This window comes from Athene cunicularia (assembly GCF_003259725.1).
Source record: "Athene cunicularia isolate RWA chromosome Z unlocalized genomic scaffold, athCun1 chrZ_part1, whole genome shotgun sequence".
Taxonomy (NCBI): domain Eukaryota; kingdom Metazoa; phylum Chordata; class Aves; order Strigiformes; family Strigidae; genus Athene; species Athene cunicularia.
The window spans coordinates 11,769,959-11,789,087 of record NW_020799142.1 but is presented as its reverse complement, the minus strand read 5'-3'; the positions used below and the strand labels follow the sequence as shown (position 1 = coordinate 11,789,087).

The 19,129-nt window shown below is 41.0% G+C and overlaps 1 protein-coding gene across 1 annotated transcript in view; it reads right to left on the bottom strand.

The window, feature by feature from the left end:
- The window catches only part of THBS4 (thrombospondin 4), a 33,150-nt gene extending 16,286 nt beyond the window's left edge, over positions 1-16,864 (bottom strand). Inside the window, exons 1-7 of the mRNA XM_026865559.1 lie at positions 16,665-16,864; positions 12,352-12,599; positions 11,195-11,300; positions 6,073-6,155; positions 5,434-5,485; positions 3,928-4,100; positions 163-300 (exon numbers count right to left, since the gene is read on the bottom strand). Coding sequence (XP_026721360.1) covers positions 163-300; positions 3,928-4,100; positions 5,434-5,485; positions 6,073-6,155; positions 11,195-11,300; positions 12,352-12,599; positions 16,665-16,797 — 933 coding nt within the window. The 5' untranslated portion in view covers positions 16,798-16,864. The remainder of the gene's footprint in view (positions 1-162; positions 301-3,927; positions 4,101-5,433; positions 5,486-6,072; positions 6,156-11,194; positions 11,301-12,351; positions 12,600-16,664) is intronic.
- Between the last annotated feature and the right edge of the window lie 2,265 nt (positions 16,865-19,129).

Here is a 19,129-nt window from a genome sequence, read left to right as displayed (position 1 = left end):
AGCAAACACAACTCAGATTTTCTAACTGAGACGCTCCGAGCTCTGCCTAACTGCACAAGGCAATTATGGAATAACTTAAGTATAAATAAAAATGTGATGCAGATACATTGATATAAACCAGCACCTTGCAATGGCTGTTCCTGCAGGGATGCTGCTACTCACCTGCTTATTGCTCTTAGCATAGCTGAGTCCTATCCCCTGCACAGTTTGTCCTGTATATCCTGGGGGACAAGTCTCACATCGGAAACCTGGAGCAGTGTTCACACATCGCACTCCAGGAAAGCAAGGGTTGTAACGACACTGCAAAGAAAAAAACGAACCAAGCACTTGTTCCTGCTTCAGTAACATCCAGACTCTCGACTATGTGCACAGACCTCTCAGTCAAAGGTAATGCTACATGCAATGTCTGTATGTCTTCTGTTCAGAGCTGTCTTAGAGTAAACAGTCTCTGCAGGTATTTCTGACTCCAGCAGATGTTCAGTTATCTCTGTAATTTAAGTAAAATTTGCCATTTTCTAATACAGTCTGTGGTTGACGCCCTAAGCTCTGAGCCCCAAATCCTTCCTTTTGCTGGGCAGGTTCAGCTCCCTCAGAGGCTGAGAGCCCCCTGAAAGGGTCCAGATCACAATATCAGGAAAGCCACCCAACCCACCAAAGGGCCCTACAGTTGTGTTTTGTACGCACAGAAGTGGCAGCAGCATTTCCCCTCCTTTATATCCCATAGCCAGAAGTAACCCAAAAATGAGCCAGATGAGCAGGGATGTGAAAGTAGCACCCATACATTTCTAGACCAGAGGCCCACAGACAACACTTGGCACATCTCCCACAATACCACAAGCCCAGACTATCACCCTTGGCCTGAAGGTACCATTCGCTTCACTGCCTCATGTGGTTTTATAGAACATCTGTGGCCCATTTCACCAGCCTTGTGGGTGCCAGTTTGTGAACCACATCCTGCATTGCTGCGTCTCCAACATCAACAGTAGCCGCTAGATAATATTTGTAAGAGTACTGAAAACATCAACATTCCGTCATGCCACACATGGCTCAAATACAACAATAAATAAGAAACATGAGAAAGAAACATAAAAGAGTTTTTAAAATATGTCTTTTTTTTTTCTCCTCCATCACCAACAGAAAAACATCCAAGGTGGAGGGAGAATGAGCCAGAAGATACCCACCTACAGCAAACATACAACTTGTAACCAAACAGACACACAAGGGAGCAAGAAAAAGCTTGTTTAATATTAAAGGATGTTTGATGGAAAGATTTGTTAAAAGTAGGTCAACTAGCATAAGGAAAATATAAAACCTAGTACAGGCATTTTGTGCCTCTTACTTGTTGTGAATTTTTTATTGTAGGCAGCAGAGGGCACTCAAATGACATCATACACAGAGCAGAGCTGCAACTCCCAAGACACGGGGCATCTGCTGATGAAAGTAGCCTTAAAACTGGTAATGAATAAGGGAGCGTATTACAGAGATGCTAACAGCTTCAGAAAATATGATGGCAGCTCTTAGTGAGAAAGCTTCTAGATCTGTCTTTATCAGAATTTGTACAGTAGAAAGGTGCTCTCCTAGGAGAGATTCTTAAAGGGCTTTAAAAAAACCCAAACAAACCCACAACTTTCCTTCTTAGTCTCAGCTAACTCAGGAAAACAAATATGACACATCCTCTCTTATTAGACAATGAAAAGCTATTGCTACTTACTATCTTTTTCTTCTTGTCATGGTTTAAACCCAGACAGTAGCCAAACACCAACACAGCCGCTCACTCACCCTCCCACACCACAGGGCATGGGGAAGCAAAATGGAAGGGTAAAGGTAAGGAGACTTGTAGGTTGAGATAAAAACAATTTAATAAAGTAAATATGAAATAAAGTAAAATTAAAATAGTGGTAATAAAAAATGAGTAATGCACAATGTGGTTGCTCACCACCCGCTGACCTACCTGCCCAGCTTGTTCCCGGCTAGTGATCCCAGAGAAGTGAGAATCTCAAAACTGCAATCCTGGAAGCAAGACAGCTTCCCAATCAACCCTTATCTATCTACTGAGCATGACGTTATATGATATGGAATATTTCACTGGCCAATTTAGGTCTGTTGCTCTGGCTCTGCTTCCTCCCACCTTCCTGTGTACCTGCACACTAGCAACACATGGGAAGTTGAAAAGTCCTTGATTTTTTAGCAACGGCTAAAACCATCAGTGCATTATCAACATTCTTCTCACACAAAATCCTACAGAGAATCAAAAATGCAGCACCATTCTAGCTACTAAGATGAAAAAATTTGCTCTATCCTTGCCAAGAGCAGGACGTTCCTCCTGTGCAACCATAAGTGAAAATCCAACTGTTAAAGGACATATTTACTGGTGGGAAAAAAATGCACCAGACTAGGTAGCATTTTAGTAGCAGTGTCCATGTAAAGACCTCATACAAGCAAGACTGTATCTCCATGACCCTGCTTTGGCAAAACTTCCTTGCTGTTTCTAATGTGAGATCAGGTCTGCCATGGTGGAATAGTAGCAGTTACATGAAGGTGCATCAGTCTCCAGTGGCAGAGCCTGACTGCTCACAGAAAACCATGCTAACATCAGGTCATTACAGATCAGCCTCATTTTTTTTCCAACCACTTCTGTCATGAGTAGAGTTGCTCCAACCGTGAAAATGGCAGGGAGGAGATTATTGCCAAGCTCTGCCTCAATCTAGGTGGAGCTCAGGGGGTGGAACCCATCTGTACTGGTAGGCTCCACCTAGGCTGCCTTTAAGTCTCTCACCACAGTTGTCTGTGGCATGAAACTCACACCACAGCAGTCTCAACTCCACCTCTTGCATTCACATTTCAGAACTTCACCTCCACTTACTACACCTTCTGTTGGAGCAGACACAGCCCATGCCATGTGAGGCAAAACAAAAGACATCAGTTACAACTCATACATCAGGAAACTGTCACACTCAACCCACATTCTCTCCCCAGTGTTTTTCACAAATGTAAGGCCATCTCTCTCTGCTGATGGCCTACAGGAGGGAGTAAACCAGAAAAGTAGTAAAAGCACATCTCCTGTTGGCTAGGAAGGAGATGTTTTACAAAATTAGGCAGGTACATTGGTAGCACTGTGTTTTCTACAGGCACAGTTAATGACCTAATCATCCTGGTCTACTACACCCAGGTGCTTCCCCACAAAAATCACTGGAGTAACACAGAAAAAATGTAGTGAAGCTGTAAGTGGTTTTGTTGTTTATGTTCTGAGTAAGGGTCACATTCCAGTTAGCACAGGTTTTATTTAAACATTTAAAATATTGTAAATTTATTAACTCAGTCCTCAATACAAGCAAGCTCTGAATTTCTAACATATAACACAAGATAAAAAATAGATTTAAGTCAACATTATCAGTTTTCAATGCAACCATGAAAAAGCAAAAGGAACAATAAATGTTTATTTTCTTTCATAAACTTCTAAGGTAAGGCTGAAAACATGGCTCCAGTTTGGGTTGAAGAGAAGACTTTGGTCTCCAAGGCTGGTTCAGGAGCACTACAATTTAAAGAAACAAAACCGATACTGACAAGAAGTGCTTCTGCAACCTTGTTACTGAAGTTACTGTATCTTCTTGTGGAATAGAAACACTATGTGAAAACCTTAGTTTGGCTGTTTTAGTGTTGGTTTTTTTCCAAAACATTAAGCTCCTTTAAGTGACTTCTCAACTCACCAGCATATTTCAAGTTTTCATACATATAATCATAAAGTTGCAGCAACAGCAAAATAGGGAGGTCAAAATCAAATCAGAATGAAATAACATTCACTGTGCAAGCTATCAGCAAATGCTGAAGACAGCAAGCATCAGCAACCCACTGATATGTATGAAACAGTTGCTTTTTAGTGCCTTTTTTTGCCTTTTTTTTAAAATTCAGTGAAAGTCACTATTTTACCTCATCAATATCTGAGCAGGTAACTCCATTTCCTGTGAGCCCTTCAGGGCAGGGGCCACACTGAAATCCCTCTGCTGTCTCCATACACCTGACTCCCCTGAAGCAGGAATTAACTTCGCATTTGGGTTTACTGCGCCTAGGAAGCTGAGTTGGAAAATTCACAGTTCCCAAACCTTTAATGCAGAAAGAACAACAGTTTCAGCAATTGAAAGAAACATCCATCATAGCTTTCATCTGGCAAGTGCTCTGAAGAGATCCCCAAGATCTGCACAGCAGTGTTTCTCCACTGCACTGGTACCAGCTGTGCTGTGGCTGAAGAGATTTCGTGCTGGGAATGATCCAGCAGCTTGTGGTGCCCCAGACAGGGGAAATTATGGCTATTTTGTTAGGTCCATGTGCTGCTTCTGGCTACACATGAGAGCCCTCCTGCTAGGTTAGACCCAGTACAGATCTGCTGCTGGCCAGGAGAGGACAGTGTAAAAGCTAGTGACCTAAGATGGCCCAAGGGACTCAAGTGTGATGGTACAAGGCATTTCTCTGGCTAAAACAGCAACACTACCACTTCATGGTTGAAAACAGTGCCATGGTTTCACAGCAGCATTATCTGACAGCCTACATGTAAGAGGAGTAAAGACACAGCAGTTGGCAGCCTATGAACAAACAGGACATGCAAGTACACTGGCTTAAGGTAGACAGAGACCATCCCTGGGGAAAAGCAAGGTTTTCTGAGACTGTGGCAAGTGCTGAATCTTAGTAGTGATGCATGTGGGATTTAAATACTTTCTTTGACAATTACACATAAAGGTTAACCTGGCTGGAGCTTAACTTGAGTTCTGAGGTGGCTGACAGACTGGGAAAAGAAATCAGCTAAAAGGCCTGATGAGTTTAAGGCCTTTTGCCTCACCCATCAAGGAAATATTTTGGTTTTTATACTGACTGCATGTGTGTCCTCACTGTCAGCTGTGTTAGGATGGCCATGCAGTAGAATTTGGGAAAGCATTTATTTCTCCCATTTAGCAAAAAGATTAGACCACCTTTTGGGTCTTACTGCTGTTAATCAGAGACTGCCTACTCAGAATCAGATCAGGTGGACTGCATAGGATCTTCCTCAGACTGACAGTATCAGCCAGAGCAGAACATGATTTCTCCTTTGTCCTTCTACTAAGACTGTTCATGAGATATCTGGCGGGTAATGTCTCCCTCCCCTGGATACACAGCACAGCTTTGTGGCACAGTGAGAACAGACTGTACAGGGTGAGTGGTACTGCTTGATTTAATGGGGTTTTATCCCCAAATAGGTATTGTCTGGTCTATGGAAACTCAAAGCTTTTTTTCTAAAGAAAATCTATTCTAAATTTGTGTCCAATACATGTAGAACTTTGGAAATACTGTTTTTAAAACAGTACTTCCTAGAAACCACCTAAAGCTGATGCAGTTAATACTAGTTTTAAAACAACTGTATATCTCATCTGCTTGCCTTTTACAGGGAATAACAGGAATACTTACCACATGCTTGGCACTCAGCTATGGTATTTCTCAGAAAAGTTGTTTCTTTGACCTTGAGAATATAGAAAATAAACATTATTCGTATACAGGCAGCTCCAGTTTGCACCTGGCTGCCAGAAGAACCATTAACTTTTTCCCCAAGATGCCACTCAAACCATGCAACACAGGTACTCTATCTTTAAATGAGATGTTCTTTATACTCTGTAAAATTAAGGAGAGTGATAATAAGTGTACTTTAGTTCAGCCTTCATCAACAGGATCTTCAAGAATGACATGCTTAACTAGAGGCATGCATCACCAGCAATTCCAGTTCTGACACCTACCTGCAAGTGCAATTTCAGTTCTCTAACAGACCCACCTCTACCTAACGGTGGGCTATAATGGCTACTCTAGTTCTCTCCAATTAAAGATGCCAGATTTTCTGGATCTAAACAAACAAGTCCCCTGCACTCCCACATTCACTGATCCTTCACAGCAAACACAGGGTACCAGGACCAATGTGGTCATTTCTACTCCACTGTGTTGTCCCTCTGAGACAATGAAGTCTACTCAGGAGTTGATTGCTTACATGAATTCTGCCCTGTCTCTATCAAAAGCAATAAGTTTAGGATATTTCACACTGAAGCCTTATTACAGTACCTGTTGTCTGAGCAGGTCTTTCACATCTCCCAGTATTTGGTTCATCTGCATCATCTGACCCATCAGCTGTCTATTAAAATCACCTGCAGGGAAACAAGCAGTGAGTAAGAGTGCAAAATGCACAAAACTCCCCTTCATGCTCCCATGATAATTTCTGAGATACAGGATGGAAACACCATGAAGAGCCAAGTAGGGTAGACATAACCGTTACTTAAGCACTGTAGGAACCCTTAGAACAAACACAGTATCCAGCTCCAATTTTTGCAGAGTGATTTGCATGAACAAGGCTTTTCTGGACTGAACTCCACTGTATGCCACAGAAATAGGCAAAAGTACAAACCTCTCCACAGAAAGAAAAGCAGTCTGTGATTTCTCTATCATTATTTCAGTGTCAAGGTTCTGTAGCAAGACCTAACAACACGGGCAACTAATACCACCAGTGTTACTGTTTCCCCCCAGACCTGAGACCAGCAACAATAAATGAAACCTTGGGATTTCAAGACTAGATTTTTGTGAAAACCCATTTAGGACAAGAGGGCAAGGCAAGGGCATGAAGTATCTCTGTATGCAATGGGAAGTCACATTCCATAAGTGTATTCCATGTCACCACAGCTGATTCCTACATACTTTTTAAAGTGACATTACCCTGCTTTTTGTGGAAGCTCACTGTGCAGCTCCAACAATGTATCAAGACTAATTGCTCTGATGAAAATAGTGGTTTTAATACCTGTAACAGACACTTGGCTTTTCTTCCAAAAGGTATTTTATCTCACTGCGCACAAGTTTCATGGCTATGTTTGTTTTTGGGGGGTGCAGACTTTGTATGGACTCATTAAACATCTACTCAACATGCTACAAACTCACACCAAAGCCAGTTCTCAATACCAAGTAACAAATTAAAGACCTCTTGAGACAAGACCGAAAGTTTTATCTGTTATGAGCTGTAGAGAAGGACCAGAATCAACCCAAGATCTTCACATGACACTCCTAACTGTTAAATGAAACATTAGATTTGACCCAGTGACAGAGAAGCAGAAAGCATGTTTAGCACAGTAGCTTGTAGTAGTTTCTGTTTGTAGCTCCCTTCTGAGTTTGTAGCTCTCTCAAGCAGCTATTTGTTTACTTCTCTACTTAGAGAGTATGTCAAAACAAATTTCACAACTATATGCTCTTTTACTTTCTAAGCAGGCACAATATTTTGATATTATGCCCAATAGCTTCAGGGAGGTTTATTCATGTGTTACTTTTGTGAGTATTAAAAGCTTATATGAAAAATGCTTTTCTTAATGCTTACCTCATTGTTTTGTACTTCAAAGCATGTCTAACTGTTTCCAAACATTCTAGTGAGAACTGTCTAACTCCTCACTGAGTTTGTTTTCTTCATTTGAGATTTTCTCACCAGAACACTGAATAGGTTTAAAGACTTGGGAACGACCTGTCCAGAACCCACCTCTGTTATAGTCCCAACCTTGTCTTCATTTTATTTGGGAGGAAGTCAGGAGGACTAATACCATGGGTATTTCAAAATCCCATAGTGGAACTTGGCATGCAGGCTGTCAGGACAGATGCTGGGGTCTGTTCTTGTTTTGCTTGTTTTTTTAAAACAAAGAATGGTTTAGGCATTACTGATAGAGATCTGCAGAAAATTCTCAAGATTTCAGATGCTGTTTGTTGAGTAGCATCTAAATCAAAACCAGATCTATTCTGTATAGTTAAGTTTTGCAGACTGTTAAAACTTCACGGTGGACTACACAGGTTATACTGCCATTATATATACTGCGGCAGAATGACCAGTGATCAGTGTTGAGAACTCAGAGGGGTCCTCCAGGGAGCTGTTGGTCCACAGTATATTGTGTGGTGGGTTTTTCTAGGAGTGAGCAGGGTAAGCAAAAGGTACAGCCTGAAGCTATACACTTATCTGGTCCTACCATGGAGTCTCTTTCATCCATACCTCACCTACTGAGACAACTCCCCAGTTCAGGTAGTCCCTAGCTATATATTCCAGTATATTCTAGTAACAATCTGAGTAACAGAATGGCTTTCACAGCAATAATTAAAGTAAAAAAGAGATCTGAAGAACTACTGTCCAACAGGGAACTGAAGTCCCTTGTCATCCTTATTCTCTGTTAGCCTGAGGTCATGTCAGGGAGCTATTCTTTCTCTCCTCAGGACCTTGCAGTATAGAATCATAGCATGGTTTGTGTTGGAAGAGACTTTTAAAGATCATCTAGTCCAATCTCCTTGCCGTGGCAGAGACATGTTTTACTAGATCAGGTTGCTCAAAGACCTGTCCAACATGACTTTGAACACTTTCAGCAATGCAGCATTCACAGTTTCTCTGGGCAACATGTTCCAGTACAGGGAACATTACAGTACAGCATTTTGAGCAGGTGACCTACTCCATTGCACAGCTAATTGGCTTAGGCAGAGCAAATGCACAAACATTTGTGTAGCTTGTGTAATTGCAGGCCACCACGGAATGCCTCATAGATACTTCTTCCAGCTCTCTTGGGAGCAATACTGCCTCAAGCATTCCACTTGTCCCCATCCAGCAATCAGTCCTAAAGTATCATTCAAAGAGGTTGTGGTTACTTGGCCAGATATCCAGCCATGCTTAAAGTATGGATTATGGCTGACAAGAGAACAGTTTCCTGTCAGCCTATAATTCTCCACCAAAGCAGCTACATATACAAGTTGCATACGGAATTATGAAGAGGCACGTTCAAAGTAAACAGGAGATACCTCCTCAGGCATGTGATGAATCTGCCAGGAGACATTCTTGATCATGCATTCAAAACCAACTGGATGGACTCATGGAAGGAAACACATACTGAGCATAAAACATTAAGACTCCACCTCTGAGTCAAGAGCTCTGTACACCATGAGCTGCTGGAGAACAGGAAAGCATTCAGGGAAGGCCACAATGTAACTCTACTTTCTTATACTCTTGCCCTTGGGTCTACATTGGCATACTGTCTCTAACAGTAGCTAAGTTAAAAGAACCTTTGGTCTGGTGCAACATAGCTAGTTTTTTTTCACTGTCAGGTTCAGGTACTCTGCATGAACTAGGTGACCTCTAAAGATCCCTTTTGACCTCAATGATTTTGTGATGATGATTACATGCAATTTACTAATCTCATCTACCAAACCCAGTGCATCTTGCACTGTATATTCCTACCAACACAGGAAGATCCATATACACATGTTCAACCTCTGTCTGATCATCATATCCTCATCTACCTTGCTTAGGTGTCTCAGCCTCACAGACTGAACGTGGATGGAATGCTGCTGCCACAGCAGTGAGCAGGCACACAGTCAAAGCCATGTACAACTGTACATGTCCAAAGCCCTCTCAAGGCTTTTCCAATTAATATAAAAACACATGCTTTTCCAAAATATATAGGTCTCACATACTGGTAAGCATTTGCATTCCAGATTTTTCTGGCTGAAGGCAAAATTGTGGTTATCTGATATACTGCTCCTGTAAAACAGCATCATGAAGCATATACAAAGTGCAAGTTAATATTGCTGTTGGAACATCTGCACCTTTCCCTTTGGTGAATTTGACTATGTAGACTTTGAATATGCTCATGGGAGTTAGTATCATATTAATAATAATAATGAAACAATTTCACTTGAAGGTTACAAGTAACTAAATTTGAGACAGTCAGGCAGAGGCAGCCAGGAAGAGACAATATCTCTCTGTATTACTACCATTTGTATTATTGATTAATGAACAAAAAGTTACAAATGAGAAAGCTCCAAGTCTGCAATCTGGAAACCTTCCTCTCTGAGCTGTGAGTTTTCAAGAGAATACAGAGAATTGCCCTTGGCTTCTATGTGTGACTGCCTATTGATTTAGGGAAAAAGAAAGACCTTTGATGATAAAACTGTATTTTTTGTCTAGGTGTATGTATGTTAATGAGGAAGAAAACAGAAGCACGTGCAACTGAAGATATGTGTAACTGAAAGGCAAACCAGATTCTGTTATCACTGCACACCACTGATGCCTATATTCGTGTAATGTACCCAGGATGCTCTCACATAAAATTTGAGTATCTTATCTCTATTCTCATCAAAAGTAGCAATGTTACAGGGTTGGGTTCAGCAGGAGGACAGGAAAAGGTGTGAGAGAACTTCTCATGGATCTTATTTCAAACCTTGAACCCACTGTTTTTCCCCATGGTTGTCATGTATTAACATATTACATGAACAGTACAAACTCACTCTTCTCCCTCACACCCAGACCAGAAAGGCAGATTGACAGGGGTACAGATGGGAATGGATTGGAAGGGGTACAGATGGGGCAGTCTAGCCCAGGTTTGCTGTGTCAAGAGGTTAGAGAGCACCCTTGCCCATCACAGGGCATTTCACCCAGCTCCTGGGGACCTGCAAGGAAACCCAGCAGCCTCAGCTCCTTCCTGTCCTCCCTGTTTGCAGCTCAGTCTCTGCAATGCTCAGCAAAGCAGAAAAGGAATCGCTTTTGGAGCAGATTTCCAGTCCAGCAAGTGACAAAAGCCTCAGCTAACCTGCAGCCAGACTAGTGGCTGCCTTGCAATAGCTTTTGTCACACAGACCCACAGGCTCTGTGGCCATAGCACCAACACTCTCTGCAGTCTCCTGTGTCCTTCCTCACGCCTTGTTCCTTCCCTCTCTGGCACACTCCAGTGATCAACAAAAGATGAATACTAGCCATGTGGATCAGTACACTGTTGAGTCTTGCTACTCTATCCATCTGCCTATTTTCACAAAGCCTCTAGCAGTGTACCACATTTAGGACTACTTCCTGTCTCCAATTTGAATACTTAAAATATTAAGTTCACACAAAGAGATCATGATCACACAAGTTTGTCTCCAAAATTAGACTAAAAAGCCTGTTTTAATCATTACAGACGTTTCTTTCACTAGAAAAACTTATTCCTTTATCACCAGCAGCAGTGACTCTTTTCTCCAATCTGAACTATTTCTAAAACATCTGGAGGAAATTATCATGGCTGTAATTCAGTTAAACAATTGTTATAACTTGTCTACAGTACTTCTCCAGATTTTTAATATTCATCACATTAGCTTCGTCACACTGGAATCTGAAGAAACAATTTTAACTCCTGGTTGCAGGCCTTACCAGTGTACTGAGAAACAGGTTCAATTTGCTGAAGAAAACAATCCTGCAGGTTCCCCACTTGCGCAAGTGTTCCTCCAGTTACGAGCTTCAGCTCATCTAGCATATCCTGGACACACGAGAAAAACAGAGCTTACAATTCTGGTACAACAATGGAAAAAATGTCAAATATCAGACAAAGTAAATTAATTTCTTAGAGTGGTTGTGCATTTCCCAAGCATGCAGTGTTCCTACACCATTCCCTTCAGGACCACCCATCACCGTCCGAACTGTAATAAAATCCCCTAATCTTTGCCTTGAAGATTTTCACATAGCTGTGGTTTTATTTTGAACTTTTTTTACTATTCTAATTCATATAATCTCACATACCAGGAAGTTCACATATTTTTATATTTGTGGCATATGAGAATTTTTTTTGTTGTTGAACTGAATCCAAAGCAATCTTTCTTCCCCTCTACCTCTCAAAGATGTTTATATTCACATCAGGAATATGGGTACCTTACTGTCTCTCCATATAAACTGGCTCATTTTCAAGCCTGTAAAGAAATAAAGCAAGAGGGCAACCTTGGGGGCAGAATTTCTTTGCATCTTCTAACGCATATTTTGGATTAATGATCATGGAAAATGCTTGTGGAAGATACTGTGTATCTCAGACTGCTGATACTGAGATGACAGGAAGCTATGCCAACCACTGGCTGGCAGACAAGAGGAAGAAAAGCTACTGCAGTCAAACACGTGGGGTTGGCCTCTTGCACCACGTGCGTCTCCCCCTTCTTTCATCTTTTTAGTCCATGTGGCTTATCATGAAGAGGACAACCACACACACAGCCAAGGGTTGCTCATACTGAGCAGCTGTAAGAAGCTGATGAAGAGCTGTCCTTACCGTAACAGCTAAGTCTTTGCAAAAAGTCCAGTGCCCAAGAAACACCTAAACTGAAGTGAGGCAGCGTTTTTTTTTAATAAGCTAAAAATTGCGTAACTATTACTGGGTTCACTAAAGATAAGATTTCACCTGTTCCATAGGAAACATACATTTACATTTATTTCACATCACCGTACAGAGCTTGGCTGCTGTGAGAACTGAGGTCTGGATTCAGTGATCCAGGGGATCTCTGGTGATCCCTCTAAATGCTCAGCCTGTTCCCAGTTTTCCTGCTCACCTGTGGCTTCTCCTGGAAAGTGCGCAATTCTACTGGTGCCGACCTCTGAGACAGTGCTGAAAATGCTTTTGGCAGGTCCTGAATGGCACCTACTTGCAGGCAGTCCAGATACAGCTCTATTGTGCTTGAACCTTGCTGCAGGCCACTCAGCCATAAGATGACCGCATGGGGTTTCCCATCAGCCAGCTGGACGTTGCTAAAGACCACCGAATTCAACCTCCCATCGCTCTTCAGATAGCGCAGCACCACTAGTACAAAATATACAGAAGGACTATCAGAGGCTAGCAGATATCCCATGGCTGATCAAGGAAGATCCTGTAGAAACCTGTAATAGCACTGGTATTTTTCCACATGTCAGTTTTTGTAAATGCATCTCATATGCAGATAGAAATGCTAATAATAAGTAAGACATTGACTCTCAGAACAGCATTACCAGGACTCGTGCGACTCCCCATTTGGAAATCATTGCTGTCTGCACAGTGTTTTCCACTGTTTTGTCTAGGCCTCTCTAACTGGCTTAACCAGTTAAGATCACCTTACAGGGCATAACATGCTAAAATACAAGTGACAAATATAAGAGGTGTAGCAGACAGCCTGCAGTCAGTACTCTGGCAAGTACATATCTGATAGACCTAGAAATACTCTGTAGTGAAAATGTACACTAGAAAAAAAAAAAAACAAACAGTTTCAGTGATGCATATTGCATTCAGTGAAGCCATCTGACAGTGTATCCAAATGCATCATTAAAGAAACCAAAGAAAGCATGATTCCAATCATTTCTCTGTAACAAATAGTAAGCAAAATCAAAATATAATGCAGAAAAGACATACTCCACCCTTAAAGATGACTAAGCCCTCTCTTTTTAAGGCATGAGTGAATGACCTACTTGATAATTCACACAAAAAATTCTCATTTTATGAAGTAAAATACACCACGAAAAAATAAAACATCAGAACAAAACCTCTTATACACTGTGCAATATTGAAAAAAAAAAAAAGAAAAAAGTCTCTTTCCTAAGGAAATTGGATTGGTAAACTAGGATCTGCAAGCTAAATCTCTTAAACCAGCTAGCTAGTTCTCTCTACAAAATCTCTCTCTGGCTCTCTGGATGCGTATCTGCAGAAGCAATGATCTGAATGCATCCCGACAGCCTATAACTACTCAAAAATATCAGACAGACTTTGTTTCAAAGATCCCACTGATCACCAGCCTGCATGTTCCTTATCTTCTCATGATAAGTTATGTGCATGGAGAAGCCAAGGTGCACAGACACGGGGCACCTAAACAGTTAAGTGCTGGCTCTTGTGAACATCTGTTTGAAGTTCACAGAGAGATGCTACTATTGCATCAAGTGAGAGCTCACAAATACTCTGACCTTCAAGAAACACCTTAGCATGAGGTCAACTAATAATTCTGGATATAGTAGACAGAAAAACTCTTATTAGCTTCAGAGCTAATCACTGAACTCATCCCATTTCTATTCATTTAACAAATTATCTTCCTACTTCACTACTAATGTATCCTCTCTGATGCCTCTGTCTTTTGGTGACCTTCTCAGTTGCTGAGTATGTCTTCCCAACTATTCTTCTAATCACTCAGTCTAATGACTAAAAGAATGCAGATTTATACCAGCAGGGAACAGGGCAGGGTATGTCTCCATCTTTAAAGTCTACACTAGCACTAAAGTCTCAGCAGCTGTGATCAATATCAGGAATGTTTTCACTGCTGTCTATGTGAGAACACTGCCAGAGCTGAGATTTCCGCACAGGTGCATGAGGTCATCAGTAACTGGCTAAAAGGTAGCATTTCTTGTTAAACTCAAAGATCTGGCAAGACAGAGTACATTGCAGGCATTTTACTTATGTGAATATTATGCACACCTGGTCATATGAAAGTAAGGTTTGGGCCCTGCATTCAGAGTGACCAAACACAGCGGTGAGCTATGGAAAGAAAAATGAGATGGTGGCAGGGCCCAGAATGGATCCTGCCAGAATAATTTCAGGACAAGGAGCAGTCTGGCTTGGAAGGAGGATCAAGTACTCCTTCCTCAGCCAAAGTCAAATATCCATCTGGTAAACTAGAGTAGGCTTTTGAAGGGAGATTTTGCTGGACCATAGCCTCCGCCTCCATAAGATTTAACTCATTCAAGCCCCTGCATTACATGTTTGCTGCCAGGATATTCTACACAGTCAGTCATGAGAGTAACTGCCTCACCTGTACTGTTTAAGAAATGATTTTCAATGAACTACTAATCCTGCAGTAAATAGGAACCGCTTCATAGAGTTTTTACACCACTTTCATGCATTTACTGCGATTTATTTCATAAAGGAATTGTTCAAAAAGGACAAGAAACCCACAGATGTTATTTGGCTCAAAAGTACACTGGTCTAACCGAAATAAACTGACCAGTTGCACAGTAATTCAGGTCTGTGCTTTAAAAATATTTAGGCGTTATGAACATTTTACTACCAAGTATACCACAACAAAACCAGAACACTCTCAAATGTGGCATTTAAAGGACAACTAAAGACTACTTTTGGGCTACTTAGATCAAGTTTAGGTGTGTAAGCAGAAATACCATGCTGATGAAGCACTATGCACCTTCCAAAACTGTAGACATTTAGACCCTGCATTTTGCTAAGATGCCAACATTGGCTCACCACTTAGGCAATGATCTCCAGTCTTGAGCAGATCACAAACAGCCCCCCCTCCATACTTTCAGCTCATGTGATGATCTCCTGTAAGTCTAACTTACGGTATGAAGTAGCCATACAGGACACTCAACACTTCTAGAGAAATCACATATGAAAACACTGCCTACTTACTCACACACTGCCCTATGCCTTAAACAAGCTGCACTAAATAAAGAGGCAGAGACACCTTCGTGAAACAGCCTTGCAGCGAAAAGCTTCCCTCTGTTTGATCAGTCCTTTACAACAGGTAGGTTACAGATGTCCCAATCTACTCAACACTGGTCGCTGACAGGACACATTTCTTCAAGCTGCCTATTTATATGCCACTGTCCTGTCACAGACACTTCTCAAATACAACACTAACATACTGAGCAGAAACCCAGAAGAAGCCACATAACCTTCCACCAGAAAGCCTAAGTCTGTAGTTAAAGTGTATCCGTAACCATCATCACGCATACAGGTATGCTTGAAAAATCAAGAGAAGAGTTCAGTAGGTTCAAAATTATATGTATATAGACTGGTTTTTGTGTATACATATGCATTCCTATATATATGTATAACATTTACACACATACTTGTGTGTGTGAGGGAGTATGCTTGATCTATCATTTATTTGGCAATTAGGTAAACTGGTGTTAGGAATTGTATAACAGTTACTGATAAGGCTGTGTGACCATGTCTTACCCACACACACATAGCACACAAGTTCTTATTCCCTGACCTCAGAAGGATTTTGGCAGACCTGGTGAAATGAACTCATTCCCCTAAACTTCCCAAGCAAAAGGTGTGCTTTTCTTCAGCACATAGAACAATTTTTCTGTGTATACTTCCTATGTATCTCAGTAGAGTTTCTCAATGTAATTGGACAGCTGAGTCCAATATAACATCTGCAGCAGCAAATTATCATAGTAGTGGTGCAGTCAGTGGAGCAAAAATAATCTACATTGTTTGACAATTTTTCACTGAACCTTAAAATTGCAATATATCCTAGATCTAGTCTATGAAAGCTCTCCATTTGTAAGTCTGCTGAAGTTCCTACTCTGAATCCTGATTAACTGATTCCAATAAACAGAGAACAGACACTTTAATTCACCCAAAAGATCCTGTAAGTGCTAGGAATGTTTGTCTTGCATAGTCACATCTAAACTTCAAGGTCAGCAGAACAAGAACCTGTCTTTCATATGCATGAGGCAGCATGTGCGTGTGTCCCTCACATTCCTGAGTAATAAGAACCAGTGATTGTCCCTAGGGGAAAAAGAAAAAGAGGAAAAAAGAAAAACAAAAAGAAAACCAAATTTACTCCTTTCTCCATACTCCTTTTTTTTTCCTCCTTTCTCAACACTGCTCAGAGCAAGCCCCTGGCAGAGTGAACATACCAGCTGATGGTAAGGTCAGCTTCCCCTGGCCAGGAGTAAGCAGCATCCACAGAGAAGGAGAGAAGGCGAGAGAGAGATGATAGACCGTCTCTTTCCCCTTGTGAGGGTGGGGTCTAGGTAGTGACAGCATGCAACAGGTATGACTCAAGCACAAAGGTTAATCACACAGTTTTCAACATTCATCTGTGACACATGAATAACTATGGATCCAATGGTTTTCCTCTACATACTCCCAGCAACTCACCTTTATTCATCCGTCCCATTACCGTAAATTCAAAGTACTTGCTGCTGTCAGCTGATGAATACAGGCCAAATATGGTGGCTGTGCTCTTCGGCTGCAGTTTAAATGTCAAGAGCAAGTACACTTCATTCAGCATAGGATCACCAAGTGCTTGTTGCAAGAAGTTCAATACCACTCCCTTGTTGGAATATGGAAGAAGATCAAAAACTGAAAAACAAGTGAGTTTCAACAGCAATTTAAATATAATAATGACCAAAGAAGAATGTAGTCTGAAGTCACCCACCAGACATACTTTAAAACAAACCCAAGTTGTTCTACCTAAAATAAACAATATGAAAACAAAAATTAACAATATGAAGATCATCTTTAAAGACCATCTAGTCCAATGTTTTGGCATGGGCAGGGCATCTTAGGCAACCTGATTTATTGAAAGATGTCCCTGTCCATGTCAGGAGGGTTAGACTAGATATCTTCGAAGGTCCCTTCCAACCAGAACTATTCTATGATTCTATCAAAGTACTATATATATTTTGTTGCAACTGATCACCTTTTAGCAGTTTTTAAAAGGAATTATTGATAAGTAACTAACAGAGAAATATCTAGTCTTCAAATTCAGGTACCCAAATATGTTTGGGTAGACGTCTAAAATTCTTCTCTAAGCTGAAAGCTTTTGGACCTATTTCTGCTTTCATAAATTCAGATGGTTGTGTTCATATTTCAATTAGACCGAGGATCCAGCATCAGAATTTTCAGACAGATTTCCAGTGTACTTACCCTAAGAACCATTTTGATGGTATTTACAGACACCAATTAAAATGCTAAAATGCCAGGTAAGCAATATAATGTTCATAACCTCCTACTCACTTCACTGATTTCTCAGAAGATATTCATCTTATCTTTCCATTCTGGCAGATAATAAAGAAAGACAGGCCTGACCAAAAAAAAACCAACCCTGAAGGCATAGTGAAAGCCGTTTCAAGTTTTTCTTTTAATTTTTGAACAATGCATCAGCAAAGAGGCTAACACTGTACTTGTACATATGTCAGCTACCCCCCCTTATGGCACTGAAACAGCAAACTGGGGTTTTCCTCAGCGTTCCCTTATATCAGAGCCTGGGTTTGTGCTGCTTCCGTTGCTCATTCTGGAGCATCCATTCATCTAGACACAAATGCCATTTCCAAAAAAGAAAGAGGTTTTTTTCCCCTTCATCTCATGAAACCACTGAAATATTGCCTATGTCTACACTTGTATTGGGTCCAAGGATACCATGACTCTACTGAGAGTCTTCAGGATACATTAGAAAAATAATCAGGCCCTTGATTTGCATGCACTTACAACACTGTTTTCAAACAACTAAAAAAGACATAGATGAGATGGATCTGGTGATTTATCTTTCATTCAGTTCACATTTACAGCATCCCAGGATAGCTACTCAGTGATACAGATTGCAGAGGCAAAACGCTAGGTATTTCATCACATGTATCACAGAGAGCAAAGCAATTGCCCAAGCAAGAGACTGAAATGCAACTCACTGCTCTGTACAACAGCATTTTGCAAGTAGTAATAATTCATAAAATACAGCTGTCCATCTTCTCAACTGGAACACTGCAATACAGTACTTAAGTATCTGACAGCACGAAATACAGATAAATGTTTTGTCTAGTCCTTCTAGGTCTACTGGCTGATTTTATGTCAGTTCCTGTGAGAATAATTAATCTCTGCTAAACAAAAATGTAGGAGAAATACTATAGAAGTAATGACTAAATACTGGCAAATGTGTGTCTAATGTTACTTCAATACACATTTTTTTGAAATTTGAATATTTAAATGAATGTTCAAATTGGTTTGGTAGTTGCCTTCTGTAAAGCACACTGCCTCTACTGGATCCTTTGGCACATGTTATCAAACTCTTTCTTGAGATATCTTCACTGACTAGCATGTAGATGCAATAGGTGACCAGATCTATCCTTCAGCATAAATTACACACATGCTAGCAAAAGGGGATAGCAGAAGAGCAGTGGGGTTATGAAAACTCATTTTACATCCCTAGTAAAGTGGGCAGAGAGATCCAGCTCTTAGACCTTGCAAAAACAATTGTCTGTTTGGAAGAAACAAAAAAAAAATCCACAAATATTTTAGATTTCATTTTTAGAAGAATCTCATCTTTTTTTGTTGCTCTCCATGGAAAGGCAGACTTGAAAACAAACGGATAAAAAAGGACTGCCAAAGCTGAAAGGCACAAACAGCTGTTTTCAATCCATGCAGTAAGGGGGAGGACTCAGACATGCCTCTGAGCATGAATGTGCATACCCACCAGGCTAAACCAAGCCCACTCATGAGATGGACCAGGAATTCTCTCCCCTGCCTACTTTCTGTGTTTTTTAGGAGGGAGCTGCTCACCCTCCTATGAAAATGCTAACAAGGGACCAGCTACACCTTGAGACAGTGCTAAACCACTCTCTGGAGAT